The sequence below is a fragment of the Hippoglossus hippoglossus genome, chromosome 3 (genome assembly GCF_009819705.1).
Source record: "Hippoglossus hippoglossus isolate fHipHip1 chromosome 3, fHipHip1.pri, whole genome shotgun sequence".
Lineage (NCBI taxonomy): Eukaryota > Metazoa > Chordata > Actinopteri > Pleuronectiformes > Pleuronectidae > Hippoglossus > Hippoglossus hippoglossus.
This window is the reverse complement of record NC_047153.1, coordinates 29,003,420-29,023,288: the sequence shown is the minus strand read 5'-3', so window position 1 is coordinate 29,023,288 and position 19,869 is coordinate 29,003,420. Positions and strand designations below refer to the sequence as shown.

General features: G+C 39.6%; 1 protein-coding gene and 1 long non-coding RNA gene across 2 annotated transcripts; both read left to right on the top strand.

Moving 5' to 3' along the window:
* Positions 1-510: 510 nt before the first annotated feature.
* On the top strand, positions 511-18,186 carry vps35 (VPS35 retromer complex component). Its single transcript, XM_034577159.1, has 17 exons — positions 511-643; positions 2,722-2,820; positions 3,416-3,512; positions 4,581-4,704; positions 6,022-6,204; positions 8,253-8,472; positions 9,521-9,604; positions 10,516-10,625; positions 11,174-11,270; positions 12,170-12,318; positions 12,670-12,877; positions 13,668-13,823; positions 14,176-14,298; positions 14,389-14,568; positions 15,393-15,632; positions 16,245-16,388; positions 16,533-18,186. Exons 1-17 carry the CDS (start codon positions 641-643, stop codon positions 16,710-16,712), a joined length of 2,397 nt encoding a protein of 798 aa, XP_034433050.1. The 5' UTR covers positions 511-640; the 3' UTR covers positions 16,713-18,186.
* Positions 7,153-8,117, top strand: LOC117756604. Its single transcript, XR_004612823.1, has 2 exons — positions 7,153-7,686; positions 8,051-8,117. It is a non-coding gene; the product is annotated as an uncharacterized LOC117756604 (long non-coding RNA).
* Positions 18,187-19,869: the final 1,683 nt, after the last annotated feature.

Here is a 19,869-nt window from a genome sequence, read left to right as displayed (position 1 = left end):
AAACGAGAGAAGAAAACTGAAATCACGTCAGTTTACATAAAGTAAAAGAGGTCAATGTTAAAAAACAAAAACAAATGCAATCCTATAAATATTAGAGGACGGGAGTGTAAAACCCAAGTGACAAGTGTATACTGTATAAAGATATGTGTATATGGTTATTGCAGATTTTCCAGAGGCGAGTAAACAAACAGTGCTAACAGGCAGGTATATGCAGAGGATGTATCTATTTACAGAGCTGCACCTGTTCCTCTTTTCATATGCAGTATCTTGATCTAAGTGCCATATTGTTGGGACATTTGACAATGGTTCAATAATAAAAAAGGGTGAAGTTCCTGACTTATAAGGATGGCGTGCTGACGTCAGGTTCCTTGTAAGGAAATCCAAAATATATGTGTCTATGTTACATAACTTTTTACATTAACTGTGACCACCTGGGGTTTTGTGTCGTTGGGTCTTGAACAGTCAACATGTGTACAGATGTTCAGCTCACTTCATGCATATACATCCTGGCCACAGTGGAGCTGAGGCCACGCCCGGTCTGTGATGTGCTGCTCGCTGAGAGCGGACCGTGAAGGCACCGTGAATGTGGGTCACATGACAGGCCAGCCTCTCCGACTGATCTGATACACAGCTAATAATCATGGTGAGCACCTTCCTAACACTGTTTCGTTCTGTTCTCATGTTTGCTCCTGGGTCAGGTCCGTGTTCAGTGTGGGTCAGTGTGAACAAGCACACTCCGCTGTGTGAGGCGGAACTAAAATTGGACTAGAAAGTGAGCGCTGCTGTGGCCTAACGTCAGACAGCGGCTAGCGAGGCTAGCAAGCTACCAACTGACTGCAGCTAGCCGTCTCTCGCTAATGTTCATTTAATCCACGTTATATATACGAAAAATGCCATCGTGTCAGCTCCATATAATGTGTCGGGTCAGACGAGCCTCTATTTCCAGCGTCGGAGATTTCCCGGACGGAGCAGGTGACAGCTAGCTGTTGTTTAGCATGTTCTTCCGCTTTGCTGTGTCATATGTTACAGTCGCTATATGTTGTGGCCTGAACTCAACAAAAACTAAGTGGAAACGGTGTCTGTTGGTTAACAGCGGCGCCATGTCCGCCACCCTGCGAGAGCACAACACCTTTACATTTCAGACATGTTTACGTACCGACACATGCACGACTGTATTTAGCGCAGACTCGCCCGAGTTACACTCAAACACAGTAGTTAGTTTTTAATTGTGTCACGTTGTCATGTGGAAGTTAATGGACAAGCTGAGCTCGGGGTTAGTTTTGTGCAGTCTGGGTTTTATTCATGTTGGAACACAGGACATGTTTACTTACACTTAACACTGGTAGTAGGCTACACTAAATAAAGCCTCAGTAAACTCTTGTATGTCTTGTCATCAGTTTTAAAGTCATTAAAGAGATACTGCACTTGAATGTGCATTTTGAGCTGTAGCTAATTTTGATGACGATGAAACACATAAATGCCTATTTTAATATCACATTAAAGGGATAGTTCACTCAAAAAATTGAATTCACTCATTATCTACTCACCACTATGCCGATGCAGGGTTGGGTGGAGTGTTTGAGTCCACAGAACACTTTTGGAGGGGTAAACAGTGTTGCTGCCAAATCCAATACAATTGAAGTAAATGGTGACCACTTCTTCAAACGTAAAAAACAACAGAAAATAACATAAAAGGCCTCCATACTGCTCCTGTGATGTCATCCAAGTGTGTCCGTAAGCGCCGACATTCATATTCATCTCGAAAGGACGTCATTTACACCTTGTTTTTAGCCTGAATATCTGCTGTGATCCACGCACGAACGCAGATCCAGAGGAGGATAACAGCGGACTATGAATGCTTGGCCCCGTGCGTAGGCTACGTGGCGTAGCTTTGACACAGAAGCAATAATTGGACTTTACGTAGATTCAACCATTTGGGACGTATTTACTTATCTATATTTTAAAAATTTGACACCTGGGTGGGTGGCCCCCTGCCGCCAGAGACTGTTCGTGAGTGGGAATATGGAGAGCTGCACTAAATTTCACATCTATGTTGACTTTAAACCACCACATCGTCTACCATTTAAAGACTTCCCCATCCTCTCCTGCCCCTTGACTGTCTCTCTCACACACACCGTTTGAACCGCTGCCTCAGGACCACCACGCCCCTCAGACATGGTTTAGCCCCGGCTGTTTCATAACAACTGTGATCTTGGCCATCAGGAAATTCTGGAGGCGAAAAGCCTGTACCTCATACCCCTTCTGTCACAAAAGTGTGTGTGCTGCTACTGGAGTCTTAGACAACCTAGATAACTTAGCTTTAGCAAGCTATGGTATCTATGTCAGTGTGTGGGTGAGCAAGAGATGAGGATATATGGGCGTGTCTTAGCAGTGTCTTAGCCCCGCCTCCCTGCAGTGCATTATTAAGGCTTTTATTTTAATTTCCAGGGAGAAACACTTCAGCCAAAATGTAAGGGTGAAGTTACACTTTAAGTTTGTGTGGATCTTATTATAATGTCTCCAGAATAATAACCAGATAATGTGATATCGATCAAGTCCTCTCACTTTTTTGTTCATAATATTTTTCTTTTCCAGTTATTATGCTTATGAAGAAATAAAATTATGATGAAGTGCTGTTTTCCTGATTAATGCTGCAGAACAAAATATATTTTAATATGTAAAACATCCAACATTTAAAGAAGTTGTGTTTCTCTCTTCCAGCCGACCACGCAGCAGTCTCCCCAGGATGAGCAGGAGAAGCTTCTGGATGAAGCTGTGCAGGCTGTCAAGGTCCAGTCTTTCCAGATGAAGCGATGTCTGGTAGGGGCGACTTCAGTCTGTGACAATCATTGTCATGGTGGTGATAATTTGTGATGAGCTGAGGGGAAACCACTGACATTTTCCATTTCATGTATTAGATGTCTTCAGGAGAATTGATTTCCTCGTCATATGTGAAAGAGGACTTATTGTCTTCACCCTGCAAGTCTATATTTGAGTCATTCAGTCTGCTGAAGAGTTAGGTTAAGGATGGGGTTAGGCTTCTGTCCATTTTTGTGAGCCGGGTTCAGATCAATTAATCACTGCCCAGCTCTGATTATTGATCAAATAGCAAATTCCAATTCCTCAATTTAAACAAAAGTAATATTTTCTGATCACCAAGATACATTTTAGAGATGACATTTGTTCATACTGTTGGATATCTATGTCAAAGTGTATTGAAACTACTGTGGATGACCTTACTAAGATATTCCTGGGTGGGTAGCTAAAATAAGATTCACATGGTAAATGGACACTGTCCACAATTTCTAATGACATTCATACCAAGGGAGTTAAGAGAGGTTACAGTTAATACTTGTCATACATGTGATATTATGCTACATATCTATTTGTTCATAGCTTGACTCTTGGTTTGCAGGACAAGAACAAGCTGATGGATGCTCTGAAGCATGCCTCTAACATGCTGGGTGAGCTGAGGACCTCCATGCTCTCTCCAAAGAGCTACTATGAGCTCTGTATCCTTTGCAGTTGTGGATGAAGACAGATACTACACTTTGTAATGGTGTTTTTTTTCTTCACTTTATACTTTGACAGCATAATTAATGTTAAATCTTCTCTAAACATGTTTGACTGTCTTGATAGTGCAGACCTTTCTCTCGACAACCAAGATTGTATTACCGTAACACCAGGACAACAATTAGCTTCAATCATTCAATTATCTTGATTGTTATATTCTTTCTGAAAAATATAAACTCTAGGTGAAAATTCAAATAATATAAGTAACTCCATCAGGATCTTCAGCACACATGGTGATTGACAGCTCCTCTTTTGACTACACCTGATATGATGGACATTCTTGCCCAACTTTTCAGAAAATGTCACTTATGTCACCCATGTAAAAAAATAATTCCTTAGAGATGGCATGAGAGGCAGAACAACTTGGCTGGAAAGCAATATTGCACCCAGTGGATGTTGGCTGCAGGGGTAATATTGCAAAATCCAACATCAGGACAAGCCCTGTGCCACAACATAAAAGAAACATCACACACTGCAGAACACTGCAGCCAGTGGCTCTGGATCAGGAGAAATGACCCCATCTGGGCCCCAAGATATGAGGGACATACACCCAGGTCTGATCAGCCTCTGGTGGGCCTGCCTTAGAGGAGGGTATCTTGTGATTAAAAGGCAGAAACAGCTGATGACGCTAAGGTACACAACTGAAGATATGTCCCTAACATCTGTTGGTATCTTTCAGACTGAGCCCTGCAGGCACAACCACTAGATTCTCAATTGTGAGAAATGGGACTTTACAATTAGAAATGAACAACTTTCTCATGTTTCTGACCATATTGACGTCAGACCGTCCGTAAATTATGTCCGTATGTAAATTACGTGCTCAGTACAACACTCACACACCCAGAGCAGCCAAAGATGCCCAGATACTTTTTAGGTTTATTAGTGAATGCAACATACAGGGAATCACTCTTGCACTGTGTCCATGCAATAAGAGTAGTGTGAGCAGCATATTAGTGCAGTAATGCCTGTTAAAACGTATTGTTACTGGTCCTTAACAGTCTTTTCAGATATGGCCATCTCTGACGAACTCCACTACCTGGAGGTTTATTTGACTGATGAGTTCGCGAAGGGACGCAAGGTAGCCGATCTGTATGAGCTGGTCCAGTATGCAGGGAACATCATCCCCAGACTGTGAGTATCACCTGAACTGAACTACCATCAATCAGGAAGTAGCTTCAGATATTTAAATATAGACAGGCCTTGCAGTCTGTGTTCTGACTGTGAATCTCTGAGCCTCTACTCAGACACTGATGTGAAACAATGATTATCAGGGTTTAGCATTGAGTTTGTATTTTTATGTACTTTGGTGACCTGTGATTATTTACCTGGATGGGGCTACTGTCACTATCAGCCTCTATTGACACACTAGCAATGTTCGCATCAAGCTTGCCCTACTCTTTGTCTATTGAAGGCCATTACATTATAGTCAGACAAATTGAAATTAAAATATTTAACACAGAAAAGTAAACACAGAGTTAACCGTTAACAGTTCAAATGATTTATTTAATCTGTCTCTTTTGTCACCAAGCAAAAATGATCTACTAGTCAGCAAAGGAAACCTTGGATTATCCTAAATAATTAACATTTAACGGTTGTGGGGAGGGATGATTTCATATTGGTCAATGAATATGCTAATCAAATTGTTATTGACCACACTACCTCTGTTCATTTTGATTTGTATGTATTTATTTTTAATGAAATTTTATATATTTGAAGTAGTAATGTAATAAATATTAATAATATAGTAAAACATGTAATTGTTATGTATTTAGCTCAGCCAGTAGTAAATTGCATGAAGCTCTTGCTGTGATAATATAGTTTTCCCCTGGATAATGTTTCAAATCGACTAGCCGGCCATCTGAGGAGTTGGATTGCAAACTGCTGGTCAAACTCCAGGTTGAGCCTACGTCACTACCTGTAGCTTCCTAAAAAATCTAGTCTAAATAAAGTAAATATCATTTTTAATATGTCATTATAAATAAGTTATCCACATTCAGATAATTAATGAATATTAGTAAAACTAACAAACAAATTAACAAATAGCTTTTACACCTTTTTAAACTCAAAGTTGTCACAGCAACTTCTGTTATATTACTTCAAACTTTACTCAAGTGTGGTTCTGTACAAGTCTGGTTCTGTATAAGTTCCCTCTGGTTTTGGTAGTGTGGAAATGAAAAAAGGTTAACTGGAACTGTTCAATACATGTGGATTATATGGAGTTTTCTGATTCTGCTATGTCCCTATATCAGAATATACAACTATAAAACTAGTAAAAACACATCCTTCACGGAACATGGTGTGTATGAAATGAAAAAGCAGTGCACTGTCTATACCTCTATGTCTTCACATGCTTCATACTGGTGTTTGTTCCGGGTTCATACTTAAAGTGTTGGCAAAAATGAACATTTTATCAGATCAAGACTCTTTGCTTTGCCCTTCTCTCCCCAGGTATCTGTTAATCACAGTGGGTGTGGTGTACGTTCGCTCCTTCCCCCAGTCTCGTAAGGACATCTTGAAGGACCTGGTTGAGATGTGTCGTGGTGTCCAGCACCCACTCAGAGGTCTCTTCCTCAGAAACTACCTGTTGCAGTGCACCCGCAATATCTTGCCGGATGATGGAGAGCAGCCAGAGTAAGTCAGTCAAGCCTTTTCTCTTTGTATCTCCAATCACTTCTCAGAGCATGTTGTCCTGGCCTGACCACCCCTTTGGTCACTTTTAGTTTGCATTTAAGTTAAGGTTGTTTCAATCAGGATTTTGGGGGCCAATCGCCAATCAGTGATCCTTTTGGAGTAGTATCGGCCGATACAATCACAGGGTCTATGGACCTGTTTACTCCTGATTAACATGCGTCTTGGGTGATCCAATTGACCACATACAATAGATCTTGCTCACTCTATATGCAAATAAACACTACAGAGCTGAATCCTACTCACAATTTTGTCAGTAAATGTCCATTATTACTGTCAAGTTGTTCCTTTTTGTTTTTTCAATTCAGCACCACATTAAACTCCTGTATTAGCCTGTGTCTTTGACACATGCTTCACCTGCGCTATCAGCAGCGGCATGAGTGACGCTGTGCAGGATTTTATAACTGAACTATATGACCAGGACACACACTTGAACTTCCTCTGACTGTGATGAAATCTGATGTTTTCACATCACAGATAGATGATGAAGAAAGGCATTAACACCAGAGATGAGAGGAGACGCAAGATGCTTCACTCGTTAGCTATTTCCACCATCTGCTCTGAGATCTCTATAAATGCTTATCAAACTAATTAGAGTGACCGATCAATCGGATCACCCTTCATTTAAATTAGTTCTATAAACTATTAACTCAATGACACTGAAATGCATCTCTTTTCTAACACCCTGAATGCAGCACATGTTGGGAGAGCTGTTGGTGGTGTAAGAGTGGTCAGCACTTTTTTCCCACAGCAAGAATGTCCTGTATGTTGGAAACTCCCCCCACTAACTCCCCCTTAAATCAAGCTCAGTTTAAACAAATCCATCATGTTAATTAAAGCTGTAGATAATTACGGGTTCGAAGCTCATTGCTTGACATTCATGCATTATAGAAAAATAGAAAAATGAAGAATAACTTACTAACAGGAAGATAACACTCAACAAAACAAAGGTCTCAAACCAGGAGCTTTATCTTTGAGCCACCAGGACACCTCCTGAACTCTGTGTCTCCTGTTTTCACAGTCTGAATTACACATATAACAAAAACTCTCTTATGATTCTAATAAACGTAGAAAAGGTGTCATTAGATTTGAGAACAAACAATCCTAAAGAATGTTGAATATGGGGAATGTTTCATTTTGTCCAGTTTATACATGGAAACTGTGCTCCCCTCGTAATGTCAGACCTGCGAGGGGAATTCACTGCCAAGTGTCTGGTAGACAGGTCCAGTCAGGCACAGCTCAACTTACACAGGGTCACCACCCTGTGGGCCCTCCACCTGCAGGGATAAGAATTGGGTAGCAGGGACCTGGTTGTACCGATCCCTGGCATGGGAGACTGGTCCGTGTGATGTGAAATAACACCTCTCTGTAGGGGAGAGTAGGTGTCGGAGATGGAGCAGTACCAAGGAGATATAGTTGGACTGGGTTCCACGCACAGTACTGGCTGTGAAACCAAACTCCTGGAGAGGGGCTGTACTCTCTCTAGGCTGGGATGTGCTGGCTAGATATTGACGAGTATTCAGAGTTGTCATCCTAAACTTCACCCCAATGAATGCAAGGGTTTTCTCCTTGTGACTGCAAGTTTCTGAGGCTCTGACTGTTATTTGTGCTTATGCACCTTACAGGAGATTAGGGTATCTGGCTCTTACAGAACTGGTTTGCTGTTAAGCTGAGGTCTGCCTGCTTAGAAATGTATGCTTGTTGCATGAATGTGCACACTGACAATGGTATCTATAGAGTTTGTGCTGAATCTGCTTTGTGTGTGAGTGAGTGAGTGAGAGAGAGAGAGACCTGCACACAGGTCTACGGTGAAGCATCAGAGTAAAAAACACTACATTAGAGATCTGTTATGTGGTTAACAAAAAATATATATATATCATTATGAAACTGTTGTGAGACAGATATAGTGTACATACACACAATAGTTAAGCACTCAAATGATGCTTTTAATTTTACAAGCTTCCTTGTAATAAAATGTCTTTACTCCACAGGGGATCAGAGGAGATGACCGGTGATATCAATGACTCCATTGACTTTGTCCTGCTGAACTTTGCGGAAATGAACAAGTTGTGGGTCCGAATGCAGCATCAGGGTCACAGCCGAGACAGAGAAAAGAGAGAAAAGGAACGACAAGAACTTAGGATTCTGGTTGGCACCAACCTAGTTCGCCTTAGCCAGCTGGAGGGTGTCAATGTGGACAAGTACAAACAGGTATGTGTTTGGCTGTAACACTTAACTAAACAGGAGCTTTCAGTTTGAATGTGGATGGTGAAAATGACTAAAATGTGAACTGCTGAACAGGGGATCCAAATCAAATTGTGGAAGTCCCAGCTCTGCGGCGAGCTCTGCATCAACAGCAGCCTAAGTTAGTGTTAAGTTTGTAGACTGACACAAGAAGCTGGTTCACAGCTGTGCATTGCATAGATCCTGCTTCAGAATTACTACATTGGTAGGTTAAATAGGTTCCTTTTGTGTTCCTAGATGAGTTCTTCATCAGTTTACCAAAACACGTTGACAGTTTTTTCTACAACCACTCCACTCTGAAATATTGTTTTTGTGACTGAAAGGGAAAATCTACTGCACATATATATATGTGATTGGATAGGGAAGTTATGTGTGAATTGTATATTAGCACTTAAGTGTAATGACAGTATGCATCAGCTGAATGCATTTAAAACTGTAACCAGTTTCTATTCTATTACTGTAGACAGAATAAGCCCTTTTTTGTTACATTAAATAAAAATACTATATCGTGTAACTGTTTGTTTTATCAAACAAACATATATTGTGTTAATTATATATTAAATTTGTTTACAAATGCTGTAAACGGTAATTTACATAAGTATATAACTTTTTAGGTTAATGCACTGTTACTTTTTGGACAGCCACAGCCAGAGGCATTTTGTTTGCAGGTTGTTCGTCCCTCTCACGCTTTTGAACTTGATCTTAAAATTTGGCACAAACGTTCACTTGGACTCAAAGATGAACTGATTACATTTTGGTTTTGAAAATAATTTTAGATTTTTGCCAGTGAAAAATCTGCCCTCATATATACTCATAGAGCACTTAATTGATAAGACCACACTAATACTGGGGTAGGGCCTCTGTCTGCTCTCATAACAGCATCAGTTCCGTTAACTGATTTAATAATTGCATGAATAAGCCAGTGTTATTTATTTTTACTTGTATCTTGTTACGTAATGTACAATTACAAAACTATGTGGGTAAATTGATATCTCTCTGTTTTCCCTCTGCACAGATTGTTCTTGCTGGAGTGCTGGAGCAGGTTGTGAACTGCAGAGACCCGTTGGCTCAGGAGTATCTAATGGAGTGCATCATTCAGGTACTAACCCTCTGTGTTGATGCCACCATTGACCTTATTGAACTGATCTGTTTCTGGCCATGATGTGGACTTGACCAATCCACATTCAATACAGTTTCTTTGTTACACTCACTATCACATGAACGCGAGTGATCCCAGCAGCCTGCTGACTTCTTCAAACACTGGCCTCTTGTTACTTTACGTAGAAATTATCCCAGTGGATACAACACATTTTGATAGGCAGGCTTGAAGTTGACTGGTTTGACACAAGCTCTGGGCTGACTGGCTTCAGTGAACCTTTTTTCTATTAGTTATGGAAATGTATTGATTGACATGTTATTTTATAAGTCCCTATATAAGGAGAGGAAACGACAAAACAAAATGGAGAGAAATAGAAAGAGTGCACATATTGGTGAGCAGAAGGTGGAGGGGAAATCAGAATTTTATTTGGTAGTTATTGGATCTGGTTTGGACTCGATACAACCACAGGGACAGATGGATACATTTTTTCATCCTGTCTGAACCCCAGCCCCTGTAGTTGGAAAGTTTATGTGAGTGTTTAATTATATGGTCTGATCAGGGTCTGTGTCTGTAGGTTAGAGGTTCCAAAATGGAAAGACACTGCAGATATACCCCTCCCTGATGGTGTTTCATGATAAATAAGAATCTTAACATCTAAATTTGTTTCCAAATCATATATGAAAGGTCTATTTTGATTTTATGTCAGTGAAAATGTTATGTTAATTTAAAGACAAATTATCGATGGTTATAAAATGATATTCAACCAGCCCTTGAATCCTAAATACAACTAGAATTATAACATTGTCAGTTTCTTGTTTGAAACTCCAACCTTCATTTTAGTTTCATAGATAAATAGATAATATAAAAGCCCAGCTCCAAAGTTCGGGTCTAAAAAACTCTTGTCTTGTCAGGTTTTTCCCGATGAGTTCCACCTTCAGACCCTGAACCCTTTCCTGCGCTCCTGTGCTGAGCTTCATCAACACGTCAATGTCAAGAACATCATCATCGCCCTCATTGACAGGTACAGTCGGATTCAGTGTAAACCAACTAAGTCAAAAGAAATAGAAACTCTCTAAATACCTTTTTGTTGTCAATATTTGCATTTGCAGCTTTTGTTAAAGCAAAATGAACTAATTTTACATTAACTGATATGGATTGTTTGTGTCCCTGTAGTGACTGAAAAATACATTCAATATAATATCCAATATAATAGCTGAGCAAAAGACACTAATGAAGAGAAACACAGTGTAAAATATTGTATAATATTTCAGTTTAATCTAACTACAGACCCTCTCCATTATGTCTCAAACATTATATGTATATAAAAGTTTTAATGTATTTTTCTGTAAAAGAGAAATAACCTCTTCCGTGGTTAATGTTATATAATAGTGTCCTGGATCACCAGATGGTAAAATAAAGTGACTGTACATGTTGTTTTACTAAAGAAAAAATTGGATTTATTATTAAACTATAACGAAGAATAAACAAGACGACCTATTTGCTCCCTGTTTGTGACCTTAACAGCAGAAATCTACTCAGCTCTAATCTTTTTCTTTTTTTTTCTTTCAGACTCGCTCTGTTTGCTCATCGAGAAGACGGCCCCGGCATTCCAGCTGAGATCAAACTGTTTGACATCTTCTCTCAACAAGTGGCCACTGTCATTCAGGTAGGTTATATTAGTTTAACCTGCTGTGTAAGACAATTTAATTAGTATGTAAGAATATAAAAATGCTGGTTTAAGTCGCATTCAGGCAGGATTTATTTCAGAAAAGGTGATTTTTATTTAACATGATCAATAGCCACATGTGTTTTTTCTCCTTCTACTCCACTTTCCCTGAATCACCTTTCTGTAACAGTCCCAGTAATAACAATTGATTGCAGTCACTTCACTCAACTCAAGGACAAGCAGTGGAGGGCCTGATGACTGCACTTTATTATTTAAAAAAACTGGCTTTTCTGGTTCCAATAAAACTGACTCCGCTGCTACTTGCTTTCACTGTTGGCTGTTTTGATAGCTGTTGTTCCTGGTTTTCGCTGCTCATTTTCTACACAAGCGTGGGTTTCAGGAAACTGACTCAGTCATGCCCACTGTCATTGTGTTGCTGATGCAGGCTCATCTGTTTGCAATTCACTTTCTTAGGTAGGTAGAATTTAGACAAAGGGCAAGGCTGAAGTGTCAAACCTAATGTTTATTTGTCCTTGTTTAAGGAGCTACCAGTTTATCTGTATGAGAACGCTGGGCATGATTGAACTAATCTTTATTTTGCCTGAGCAAAGCTCACAGAGCGACAGGAAGTGGGTTCAATGCAGAGTGTAGCAGCTGGTTGTGCAGAGAGATGTTTACACATGAGATAAAACAAAAAAGTGGAGTAAATCTAATCATCCAATTACTGATCTACATGGGTTTTGAACTTTCAGTCTTGTCAGCTCCCTCCAGTATGATAAACCAGCAGAATGTTCTTACTACACTGTCCCTCTCAAGCTCTACTGACCTCAAGTTAAAGTTTCAAACAAATGCTGGACTGACTATGCTGATGCTTGTATTGTATGTTCCACCTCCTTCAGTCTCGCCAGGACATGCCATCAGAGGACGTGGTCTCTCTCCAAGTGTCCCTCATCAATTTGGCCATGAAATGTTACCCTGACCGTGTTGACTATGTAGATAAGGTCCTGGAGAGCACTGTGGAGATATTCAACAAGCTCAACTTGGAACAGTAAGTCTCCATACACTTGAAACACGGGGTTTAAGTTAATGCTGTGTATTTGGGCTGTTCTGAATCGTCATGGGGTACCACCATATTACAAGGTCTTATAGGTGGGTTCAAGATTTGTCCATTTATTAATGTTATACAGTCATTCTTCTAAGCTGTAAGGCCTAAGATTGGTCAAATAGCAGGGTTGGAGGGTGGTATTATTAAAACATAAAAAACATAAACTTCTCAAGTAGTTGCAAATGCAGTCTTTAGGCAAATAACAAAAAACTGGAAGTTATTTCAGTTGGCATGAGAGTGGAAAATGATCAGGAAGCTGGATACCACTGTGCATACGCTTTATCCCACTTGCAGCATAGCGACCAGCAGTGCAGTGTCAAAGGAGCTCACCAGACTGTTGAAGATCCCAGTGGACACCTACAACAACATCCTGACCGTGTTGCAGCTCAAGCACTTTCCACCTCTCTTCGAGTACTTTGACTACGAGTCACGCAAGAGCATGAGTTGCTACGTGCTGAGCAACACGCTGGAATACAACACCACCATTGTGGCCCAGGAACAGGTCAGATTCCAAGCTAACACTACAGCACAAGGATGTCACTCCACTAGTTTGTAGTTTATTAGGTACACTCTAAGCTAAGAGTAATACAGTCTTACACACTGGTCCTGAAATGAATCCTACATTCATGAAGGTTATAATATTCTGTTTGTGTTGAAACTGTTAGAGAGGCTGAATAACAGAGAAACCTAATTTCATAATGAAATATATTTCAACAGCAACAAAACTACACCCTCAAATCATCACTCAAATGCCAATTTAAATCTAATACAATTTAAATAAAGACAGATCATTATACTCAAACTCTGGTCCTTATTTTAAATCAGTCCTCACTTTTAGAGGAAGGCTATTTTTTAAAAATAGTAATTCTGTCATTTATCTAGTTTCTATTCCTCTGGCATTTTATTTTATGTTTTTATTATCAGGTCTCAAGTTCTAGGTTTTGTCCGTTTGTTTTTTACACAACTACTCAAAATTGACTAGTCTTGCATTGGCAAGACCTGAAGCCAGGTTTATGCTTGATGGAAAAGGTTAAGAGGAGTCTAGACATATACCCAACTGTAGAGAACTATGATTAGATGTAGAATCAGATAAATTGGCGAGAACAGGACAGCATTACCTAGTGTTTATTCAGGTTAACTCCTGACTGTGGTCCTCTCCTGCTACTCTGACTCACTTGAGCTGCTTGATGCCGGCCTCTGACACATGACCTCAGAGTGATTCACTCTCTCAGCCAAAAGCAGTGGGAAAAATGTTGAAAATTAAATCATCTCTCCCTCTCTGATGTCTTTAGGTGGATTCCATTTTGACTTTGGCATCCACGCTGATCCAGGACCAGCCAGACCAGCCAGCTGATGATCCTGACCCTGAGGACTTTGCTGAGGAGCAAAGCCTTGTGGGTCGTTTCATCCACCTTCTCCACTCTGAAGATCCAGATCAACAGTACCTTGTGAGTATCTCATGTAGTAGATTTTACCACATTCTACTGTGCTGGCCTTTATATTACTTCTGAATACTTTGGTAGTTATACTATAGTGTTTCCTCTTTTCAAAGTATTTTCCCTCCTTGGTCAATTCAGACTTTTGAACTGTGAGGAATTAATTTATATATTAATTTACTGAATGAAAATTAATGCTAACAGTAGCTGCCTTAAAAGTAGGAAACTGTATTTAAAACTTTGAAAATTGACAGCAAATTTTGAATTTTTGTCATAGTTCTTTAACTTACTGATCCCAAACATGGTTGGCAGACAATACGTCTGTTTTGTTAATTGAAAGTAACTTTCAGATTTTTGTGGTCAGATTCTGAACACAGCCCGAAAACACTTTGGCGCTGGTGGAAACCAAAGGATTCGCTACACACTCCCTCCTCTGGTGTTCGCTGCCTACCAGCTGGCCTTCAGATACAAGGAAACCTCCTCACTGGTGAGCAAACCACACTTTTCACTCCACCTCACATGCTTTGTGGTCTTTTCTGTACTGTTATTAAATGATCCCAAATGTGTCTGTCCTCAGGATGACAAGTGGGAAAAGAAGTGTCAGAAGATCTTTTCCTTCGCCCACCAGACCATCAGTGCACTTATCAAGGCTGAGCTTGCTGAGCTGCCTCTTCGACTCTTCTTGCAGGGGGCGCTGGCTGCAGGCGAGATCGGCTTTGAGAACCATGAGACTGTAGCATATGAGTTCATGTCCCAGGTAGTAAAAGACTGTCAGTTCTTTGACTCTCTTGAGAGTTCAGCCTTACATCATGTCCACACAGTGAAAGCAGCCAAAGTATAGGTGTGAAAGTGAACGAAGATTAAAACCAAGTGTTAGGACCCTCTTGTAAACGAGATGATACACATAAAGGGGTTTATTCCATGATGATACATTTCTATATAAAACAACAAACCGTGTCTCCTTTTGGCCTTATATTCAAGTACAATGGATTAGGGTGAAAGCTACAGTTGCTGTTGCACATTTCATACAGTAGATACACAGAGTTCAGGCACACACTGAATACATAACTTTCCCACTGGCTCCATTGTTCATGCCATTGTTTTATAGACCTTAAACCTACTTGGTTCATTTTTGTATATCAGCAATGATGCCTACATTCATAAATACAAAGTTGGCTCCATGCCGCAGCAGTGTCACATTACACAAGGAGAGGTTTTGACCAATAAGGCAGAGGATTTGATGTTGTTGGGATGAGTGAAATGTTTAAAAAATGTAAATATGAATTTAAGCATTGTTTGGGGGTTTGTGTAGATAAGCATCTCTGAGCAGTTTCATTCAAAATAGGTTTACTAGCCCAAGGCTGAAAAGCTATTTTAAAACATTCCCGAGGCAACCATGGTGATTTCAGTTATTTATATATATTTTTTGTTTTGTCTCTCTGTTAATCTAAAAGACTTATTCTGTAGCTCTCTCCTTTCACCATCCTTTGTCTTATTTGTATTCTTCTCTCTCTCCTTCCTCACTGACCCCACCTTTCCCCTTATTTCTCTTATTGCTCAATCCTTCCCCCTCCTCACCAGGCCTTCTCCCTGTATGAGGATGAGATAAGTGACTCCAAAGCCCAGTTGGCAGCCATCACACTAATCATCGGTACCTTTGAGCGAATGCGTTGTTTCAGTGAGGAAAACCACGAGCCACTGAGGACTCAGTGTGCGCTAGCTGCCTCCAAGCTCCTGAAGAAGCCTGACCAGTGCCGAGCCGTCAGCATCTGCGCCCATCTCTTCTGGTCAGGTCGCAGCACTGAAAAAAACGGTGAAGAGGTGTGTTTGAGATATATGCAAAAACAGATATAAATGTGATTTGCTCATATTGACCAGTTATTTGTTGCTATAAAAACAGTGTAATATGTCATGATTGACTCATTTGGTTTGATGATTTAATTAACTGGAACTTTAGCCCACTGCTCCACACAATGATAACCACGGTGCGGACTGTGGCTCCAAATGGCATCAACAGTGAAAGATGGCGGCCCCCATAGCTGACATGTTTTGGCTTCCTTTTTGTACAATGGGAGAAAGTTGAGACACTTTGTCCATTTTTATGTAAAGTGATAGACCGAGCTCAGACTGACTGAATGTATATTTGTATGCCAAAGGGAACTAAATGTGTTGTGCTGGGAGTATGTGCCCCAGCACATTCTGTGTGAGTTAGGTTGTTGTTTTAATGGCGTCCACACAATGAAACTTTAAATCCATGATGGGAGCAGATGTTACAGAATAATGAAAAATGCAGATTAGTAAAAGATTTTAGATTTTCAAACTACTATGTCTCAATAATATACATGATACTAGGAAGTTTGAAAGATCATGGTATGGACACTTAAATCTGTTTCAACAGCAGTTGTGGCTAACTAGTACTGTTGCACCTTTTAGATACGCGATGGTAAGCGGGTGATGGAGTGTCTAAAGAAAGCCCTGAAGATTGCCAACCAGTGCATGGACCCATCGCTGCAAGTCCAGCTTTTCATTGAAATCCTCAACAGATACGTCTGCTTCTATGAGAGAGAAAACGACGCGGTAGGACACCACAAATGTCAAATTTCCACACCAAAAATAATAAATCACATAGACATTTCCTTCTATATAATGTTAACGCAGTCTGTACAAGTTCTGTAAACATCACTTCACACATATAATGTCCTCCATCCTCCAACCATCCAGGTGACTGTCCAGGTATTAAATCAGCTGATCCAAAAGATAAGGGAAGATCTTCCCAATCTGGAGGCAAGTGAGGAAACGGAGCAGATCAACAAACACTTCCACAACACACTGGAGCATCTTCGCCTGCAGAGGGAATCCCCTGAGTCCGAGGGTCCTGCTTATGAGGGCCTGGTCCTTTAAAACTAGGCAGGTTGGAAGGATGAGAAGCCCATCCATAGATGTCTCACTATATTATGAGTATAAAACTACACACACTCACAAGGACACACAAAGGCGAGGGATAAAAATAAACGTCAAGAAATGCTAAAAGAACTCAGCCCTTTATTTTTTTTATTTTATTATTATTATTATTCATTTTTGGCATCATTTCCTCCTCACTTTCCCTTAAGAGCAGAACTATTCTCTGCAACTGGTTGGAGATGTTACATTTTAAGAAATGTGTGTCAGCAACATTGTACTTAGCTTCGATTTGCAAATGTGGCAAGTCTCAGGCATCATTCCTTTATGAATTCATACTTGACCAATTTATCTTTAACCTGCATCACGTTATTGTTGATAGTAGACTTACTAGCTGTGATAGGTGTATACACTGAGTCATCAACCCCTCACTTGTTCACATCTTTCCATACCGAAAAGTGGATTTATTAGCTGAGCGTATAAAGGCTACATAACATTGTAGTTGTGTTACAGCTGTGAAACACGTGAGCTAGTTTCCAAATCTGAATAATGAATAACTCTGCTGTTCTTTAGGACGGCTTTGTGGCACATTGTAAACAGGATGGCACCGACCAAGTCTAAACAAATTGAACCACATGAAAACTTTGGCCCTGCAGGAATGACACAGATACTTTTATTCCCACTAAAAAAACAGACAAATGTTTCGGAGTGGAGCACCTTTTCATCACATCATGCTTTGACTGTGGGAACTTATGTCAGTTCAGTTAATGATTGTGCCAGCATTGCATGAACCTCAGTTCTTACGCCATCCCAGCTGGGCTGCAAGTTAACAACCTAAAGTCTAGTCATTTGTATGTGGGAAATATTTCATATTTTTTCAAAAGATCCTATATCCTCTCACTTCTTAGTAGTGCTTCTTTTTGATTCCATCATAATTGTCTCTCCATATCATGTGTATTAGTTTATATCTGGACTTCTCATCAATGAATTGACACGTTCAGAACTGCAGCATGTATTTGCATGCTCTAGTATGCTTGTACCATAAGGCCCAATTTACTCTACATTGATCCCACCAACTATAATGTCTGACTTTGTCAAAACAAATTCTGTGAAATCCTGGGGGAGCTGCAGCAATTCCTCAGGATTGTAGATGCTTGACAACTTGCCATACTGAGTACGTAACCATGTACTGTTTGTGTGTAAAATTTTGGAATTATTTGCTGCAGCATCTGACAGTGTCTGCTGATCTCTCTTCTTTTTATTTTTAGCTATTGTTGATTTGTTGAAGACACTCTTCACCAATTTCTCTCCCTTTTTGAATCTGTGTGTAAACCCACTTGTAAATCAGATAAAGAAGATTAAATAGCAAATATCATTGTCATTTACTGAAATAAAATTGAAATTAACAATAAATATTTGCATTTTGTTAATTTTACACACAGCATATGAATATAATAAAATCTTATCATTATTAATATATTGACTGGCTGTCATATATTTTGGGCTTATGTTATTATCTTGTATGTTTTTTTTTCTTGAATTATGATAACATCAAATTTTGTACCCTGAAGGTGAGATTCCAAAAATTCCTGGTCAGTCTAAGAATATTGTCAAAAAACTAAATGTGTCCCCTTTGCCCTGTTTGTCTGATGACTTGCACAAAACATGTGAACAGTAAATCAGACTGACTCAAGGCATCGCATAAAATTGCATTTCAACTCTGACGTGATGTGGTAAACCGTCCACATATTTGTATACTGTACATGCCTGTAGTAAATTGTCGTACAATATAGATTTCATGAGGAAACACGTGCAATATATTTAAAACCTGCAAGACGATTAGATATAAATGTTGATACAACCAGAGCTGGTACGATATGGTTAAGTGTTCGATGAATGACAACAATTGATGCCTATTCAATTTAAGTAATTTGAAGAATGGATGGGGAAAAATTGTGAAGGATGAAAATAAGCCACTTTTCCTAACAAACAGAAGGAATTGTGTTAAACTTCAACTCTTTTGTTGTAAAAACTCAACTGTTATGTTGCCAAATTTTACAGTTACTCAAGTGCATTTTGGGGAAACAAATCGATATTCAACATAGTTACATTTTAATATATATTTTTTCCATATTCATTGTACAGTTCTTTCCCATTTCAACCTGGCTGGTGGTGAAGGGATGTGAGGCCTTCTGTGGCTCTGTCATTAGATACGTTTAGAAAGATTCTTGACATCATATTTTAGTTTGTGTTAAAATATATTTGAACATATTGAGCAACAAAGTAGCCTAACAGAGCAACTGAAGTCATGTCCTTCTGACCGGCTGTCAGTTTTCTAATCCACCTGATTATTTGACTGAAGCAATGGTGATCTTGCAGCTATAAAAAGGAATCCCTTTCCTTTTTATAGGGGTCAACAGATTCTCATACTGTACAAATAAAGTTATTATTATTTTTACTGTATTAAGTGGGATTCAGACTAAAAACATTGCAGGGGTCTGTCATGGTGTTTTACCAGTGAGTGTGACACATTAATACATTCAATTGTTTATTAAATGCCAAAACACTGAACTATGGATTATAATACTCAGACAGGATTTTACAAGGGATATATTGTTTGACTGCATGACCTGTGCTGCGACTTGAGAAAGTAGGCTGTAAATAAACAATTATTAAATAATATGAATAAATACAGTTTTCTTAAAATGACACCATCAAAGAAGGAAACCAGCAAATAGGCCTACATCCCCTGATGGTTCCTAAAGCTTTCTGGTTTTTAAACACTCCTGTACAGTCTATGGGTTCTCATAAAGACAACATCAGGGGGAACATTTGCTAAATGTTAATGGTTGCTTCCTAATTGCTTCCTGTGAAGTCTCATGGTTAGTAAGCAAAGTAAATAAAAATAACAGCAATAATAATAATAACATATCTGCACGGTATGGGGAACCCAGCAAACAGGTCCCCTAACATTCCCTGATGGTTCCCTAAAGCTTACTTCAGTGTTACGACCTTTAAAGAAGCTGCAGCAGCATTGGGAAGTCCTTAATGAATTAGCATAGGGTGCGTTCACGAACATAGGCGAATCGATAATTGTTTCCTGGGCGGTCGTAACAAAAAAAACTGTCAGATGAATTTAAACAGCAAGGCTCCAGAGACA

Coding starts and splice junctions, on each gene's coding strand:
- vps35 (XM_034577159.1), top strand. Junction 2,821..3,415: donor TCCAGATGAAGCGATGTCTG/GTAGGGGCGACT, acceptor CTTGGTTTGCAG/GACAAGAACAAGCTGATGGA. Junction 12,319..12,669: donor AACAAGCTCAACTTGGAACA/GTAAGTCTCCAT, acceptor TCCCACTTGCAG/CATAGCGACCAGCAGTGCAG.